General features: G+C 46.4%; 1 protein-coding gene across 3 annotated transcripts; it reads left to right on the top strand.

Moving 5' to 3' along the window:
• The first annotated feature begins 321 nt into the window (after positions 1-321).
• On the top strand, positions 322-3,119 carry LOC148504596 (E3 ubiquitin/ISG15 ligase TRIM25-like). 3 transcript variants are annotated; one of them, XM_088448784.1, is made up of 3 exons: positions 322-1,333; positions 1,424-1,956; positions 3,084-3,119. In XM_088448784.1, exons 1-3 carry the CDS (start codon positions 322-324, stop codon positions 3,117-3,119), a joined length of 1,581 nt encoding a protein of 526 aa, XP_088304910.1. The 3 variants fall into 3 exon arrangements, with proteins under 3 accessions (XP_088304910.1, XP_088304911.1, XP_088304909.1); XM_088448785.1 differs by having other exon boundaries at positions 1,424-1,963; positions 3,094-3,119; XM_088448783.1 differs by having other exon boundaries at positions 322-1,963; positions 3,094-3,119.
• Positions 3,120-5,506: the final 2,387 nt, after the last annotated feature.

Raw genomic sequence — 5,506 nt, 5'->3', positions numbered from 1 at the left:
GGCGATGGTTACACACATGTACAAATCTTTGGAAGAATGGGTGCTGCACCATTTTCCTGGTAATTTTTGCTCCTGCAGCACCAATGCGGCACTTAGGTAGGAGAGGTGAGTATAATTATATGTGTGCAGTGTGGGACTTCATGTACCTGGGGTACCATGTGCACCTCACCACCTGCACTCATTATAGATATGCCTATATCCTCTCAGTACCTGGACATTTGGCCCCAGCACCAAACATCAGTGTGGAAACATATGAAACACACCCACTGATATCTGAGTGTCAGAGACTTTCACTTTCATTTCTATCTCCTGCTGCCAGCGATGGCGTCTGCTGATCTGAGACAGGAGCTGGTCTGTTCCATCTGTCTGAGCATTTATACAGATCCTGTAACCCTGAGATGTGGCCACAACTTCTGCCGAGTCTGTATTGATCGTGTGCTGGATACACAGGAGGGGTCTGGAACTTATAGCTGTCCTGAATGCAGAGCAGAGTGTCAGGAGCGTCCTGCACTGATACGGAACATAACTCTGTGTAACATAGTGGGGAGTTTCCTGTCTACTCGGCCAGATCAGGAGGAGACTGGGATCTTCTGCACTTACTGCATTCACTCTCCTGTACCTGCTGCTAAATCCTGTCTGCTGTGTGAGGCTTCTCTGTGTGATAATCACCTGAGAGTACACAGCAAGTCAGCAGAACACGTCTTATCTGATCCCACCACTTCCCTGGGGAACAGGAAATGCTCCGTCCATAAGGAGCTCTTCAGATATTACTGCACTGAGGACGCTGCCTGTATCTGTGTGTCCTGCTGCCTGATTGGGGCACACAGAGAACATCAGATGGAGTCACTGGATGAGGCCTCTGAGAAGAAGAAGGAGAAGCTGAGAAATGTTCTGCAGAAACTGACCACAAAGAGAGAGGAGGCTGAGAAAAGAGTCCAGAGTCTGCAGGAGCGCAGGAGAGAAGATCAGGGAAAAGCAGCGGGTGTAACAGAGACAGTCACTGCCCTGTTTAGAGACATCAGGAGACAGCTGGAAGACCTGGAGGAGCGAGTCCTGAGTGAGATCTCCAGGCAGGAACAGCGCATTTCACTCTCAGTCTCTGATCTGATCCAGCAGCTGGAAATAAAGAAGGACGAGCTGTCCAGGAAGATGCGTCACATTGAGGAGCTGTGTAACATGTGTGACCCAGTGACTGTCTTACAGGAACCAGACACAGGTGACTTGTGTGATACTGAGGACACAGAGAGACATGATAACCAGGTCCATGGTGCAGGAGATCTGGATGTGGGTCTCATCACAGGGACATTACACACATTATCTGATATAGTAACAGGTATAAATATAGGGATCTATGTGCAGGAAGCTACAGACCTATTGCTGCATGTAACCACAGCTAGTAATACAGAATCTGATATAATAACAGGTATAAATACAGGGATCTATGTGCAGGAAGCTACAGACCTATTACTGGATGTAACCACAGCTGGTAATTATATACAGATATCAGGTGACAGGAAAACTGCATCATGGTCACCAAACCTGACATATCCAGTAACACCAGAGAGATTTCAGATTCCTCAGGTAATAAGCACCAGGGGATTCTCCTCAGGGCGACATTACTGGGAAGTGGATGTCAGTAAATCAGTAGGGTGGAGAGTGGGGATGTGTTATCCCAGTATAGACAGGAGAGGACGTCAGTCAGTCATTGGTATTAATAACAAGTCCTGGTGTGTGTGTAGGTGGTATAATCAGCACGCATTGAGACATGATAATACAGAGATCTGGTTACCTGACAATATCCCCTGTGACAGAGTGAGGATATACCTGGATTATGAGGCAGGACAGCTGTCCTTTTATTCTCTGTGTGACCCCATCAGACACTTACACACCTACACTGCCGCCCTCACTGAGCCCCTTCATGCTGCATTAGGTGTATGGGATAATTCTATAACTATATCTGGGAGCACTGTTGCCAACTCTGAAATGAGAAACAAGCAACTCTTGAGTGAAAAACAAGCCCAACACAATCTGATAAAGCCCAAAACATAAGCCCAACGTAATATGGTGGTTCGGGGGTGGGGATAATTTAATGAAAACCACAAAGTTATTGTTCAATTTATTAAAATACATATAAATATTTGCAAAACATGGCTTTTCCCTGCTCTACGAATAGACTCCACTGTGCAAAGTAAAGCGCAGGGCACTCGGGGCCTGATTCGGCATAGGATGGAATTGCAAAGCTGCACACAAGCAGCTTTGTAATTCCGTCCTTCCTAAAATGCAAATGCAGGAGAAGGTGTCTGAAATCTCCTTGCTGTATCTGTGATCCCAGCCTGTGATCAAGGTTGCAGTCTGGGATCACCATTGCAACCATCGATCGCGATGGTTGCACCTTTGGTCAGGCTGCAGTAGCTGAAGCTGGCCGTGTTCTGTCATCCTGCAAGGCCAGGAAGTCTGTGTCCATGGATGCAGATCCTAGCCTTGCCACTCCCGGAAAATGGGGGCTACATGCCCCCGTTTCCGGGAATGCAGAAAACAGTAGCAACATGCCCCCGTTTCCAGGAACGCAGGCCGTCTCTACCCTGCAAACTCCTCCGCCTGTCAATCGGGCAAATGCATACAGGTGCCTGTGTGATATAACAGGACCCGTTCTGCACATGCACAGAATGAGTCCTGCACAGATTCCCAATAACTAGTGTGCACTGGTGAGTCAGGACCTCTGTGCGCGGTAAAGTACAGCACAAAAGTCATTTACACAAACACGTCAAAACAAAATAACTGACATATGGGAAAATGTAACTTCTATAGATCGTTTAAACGAGTCATTCTAGTTATCCATATCTATATAACTACATATACAGAGAGATATACAGGCAGACAGCTAAATATAAATGGATTGGTGAAGGAGCTATATAATATTTGCTCACCTTAGTAGTGGGACCTGGCTATCAAGCCCAGAAACAAGCTACCTAAAAAAAAATAAGCCCAAAAACAAGCAACAAGCAACCATCCAAAAAAAACAAGCAACTGGGGAAAAAAACAAGCCCAATTCCGCTTGTTTATAAGCGGACTTGGCAACTATGTCTGGGAGAGTCAGGCGCTGGGAGAAGTTACCATAAGAAATCTGCCCAGAGACTGGTGACATCGCAGGGAGGGAATCTGATTGGTGGAGCATTTAGCCCATGGAATGATGCAGGGGGTGGGGCTACAGCTGAGCTCCTCCTGCTTCGCTCTAGTTGTTGGGATACCAGGTGCCCAGTCTCCCAGCACTTGGCCTCTGGCTGTGTTACATGTGTGTCCAGCAGGTTCACAGCAACTATCTGAAGTATTCCAACTTCCCTGTATGTGTGACCAGCTGTAATAACTGTCAGCCAGTGTGTAACCAGCCTATTATATGGCATTATACATTTTGTAGCTCTCAGAATCACATTGTATACTAATATTATTATTCTTTATTTATATGGAGCCACAAAGGTTCCGCAGCGCCTTACACAGTACATAAATGAGCACATAAGAAAAACAGTTAATAGTAATACAAAACAATGCAGGACAAGAACATGGTTTATACACATAGCTGCATAACACAAGCAGCAGGACGTCAGCAACCAGGTGTTAGGTGTCATTGTGGGGAGTTAGGAGTAAATTATACTATAAGTAGGGGGAGGAGAAGCACGTGAGGGATGAGGGCCCTGCTCGTGAGAGCTTACATTCTAAATGGGAGGGGCAGACAGACTGGTGACACAGAGGGGTAGATAGTGAGGAAGGAGCATGGAGCAGTGGGTTAGGATATATGCTGCGGAATGTGTGTGTATAAGATGACCTGATGTTATGTCAAGATTAAGTCCTTCATTCATCTGTCTCTATGACAGAAAATAGATTTTGATTATGTGTTATTTATATGAGATGTACAAAATAAAGTTGTAGCACTTTAATTATTGTGTGTTACATATTAGCATCTAAATACATCCTGATAAAAATGGATATATTATGGGACTGTCCCGCCATCCTGATACAGTAGTGACTACATTAGTCCCAGCTGCTGGGTGCTATGCCATGCTCCTGTGAGTGGGTGCATCTCACATGCTAGACCCACCCACAAATGGGTATAGCCAAGCCCATTATGATGTGGTCCCACAGGATGTTGCAGTACCCAGGCCCAGAATTTCTCTTGGAAGCCCTGGAGGTGACAGGCAGAACCAGGTGGGCATAGTGGTGGGGTAGCAAGGCCATGGAGGGAGGGAGGTGGTAGAGAGTGGAGGAACAGTAATGGCGGGGGAAAGAAGCAGAGGGTTCAAAAGCAGAGTGATGAGAGAAAAAAGGGGGAACAGCAAGCGGAGGAGATAAGAGGGGGAGGATAGGGGTGGATAACGTAGAGGATTATGTGGGCACTGATTAAGGGGGTGTTTGAAATAAGAGTGTTCATGCTGTGGATGAGGTAATAAGTGAGATGAAAACTGGAGTGGAGGCTGTGTGATATAGAGACAGTGTGATGTAGGGACAGTGTGATGTAGGGACAGTGTGATGTAGAGACAGTGTGATGTAGGGACAGTGTGATGTAGAGACAGTGTGATGTAGAGACAGTGTGATGTAGAGACAGTGTGATATAGAGACAGTGTGATATAGAGACAGTGTGATGTAGAGACAGTGTGATGTAGGGACAGTGTGATGTAGAGACAGTGTGATGTAGGGACAGTGTGATGTAGAGACAGTGTGATGTAGAGAAAGTGTGATGTAGGGACAGTGTGATGTAGGGACAGTGTGATGTAGAGACAGTGTGATGTAGGGACAGTGTGATGTAGGGACAGTGTGATATAGAGACAGTGTGATGTGTGAGCTGTGTGATGTGTGAGCTGTGTGATGTAGGGACAGTGTGATGTAGAGACAGTGTGATGTAGGGACAGTGTGATGTAGGGACAGTGTGATGTGGAGGCTGTGTGATGTAGGGACAGTGTGATGTGGAGGCTGTGTGATGTAGGGACAGTGTGATGTAGGGACAGTGTGATGTAGAGACAGTGTGATGTGATGTAGGGACAGTGTGATGTGGAGGCTGTGTGATGTAGGGACAGTGTGATATAGAGATAGTGTGATGTAGGGACAGTGTGATGTAGGGACAGTGTGATGTGATGTAGAGATAGTGTGATATAGAGACAGTGTGATGTAGGGACAGTGTGATGTGGAGGCTGTGTGATGTAGGGACAGTGTGATGTAGGGACAGTGTGATGTAGGGACAGTGTGATGTAGGGAGAGTGTGATGTAGGGAGAGTGTGATGTAGGGACAGTGTGATGTAAGGACAGTGTGATGTGATGTAGAGACAGCGTGATATAGAGACAGTGTGATGTGATGTAGAGACAGTGTGATGTAAGGACAGTGTGATGTAAGGACAGTGTGATGTGATGTAGGGACAGTGTGATGTAAGGACAGTGTGATGTAGGGACAGTGTGATGTAGGGACAGTGTGGTGTGATGTAGACAGTGTGATGTAGAGACAGTGTGATGTAAGGACAGT

This window comes from Taudactylus pleione, unplaced genomic scaffold (genome assembly GCF_031769625.1).
Source record: "Taudactylus pleione unplaced genomic scaffold, aTauple2 ptg000465l, whole genome shotgun sequence".
Classification (NCBI taxonomy): domain Eukaryota; kingdom Metazoa; phylum Chordata; class Amphibia; order Anura; family Myobatrachidae; genus Taudactylus; species Taudactylus pleione.
Note: the sequence above shows the minus strand (reverse complement) of the source record. Positions and strands in the feature narration are given on the sequence as shown.

Bases quoted from the DNA above. Each gene is read 5' to 3' on its own strand.
- LOC148504596 (XM_088448783.1), top strand. From the start codon at position 322: ATGGCGTCTGCTGATCTGAGACAGGAGCTGGTCTGTTCCATCTGTCTG. The intron at 1,964-3,093 runs GCACTGTTGCCA...TGTCTGGGAGAG, and splicing joins TTCTATAACTATATCTGGGA to TCAGGCGCTGGGAGAAGTTA.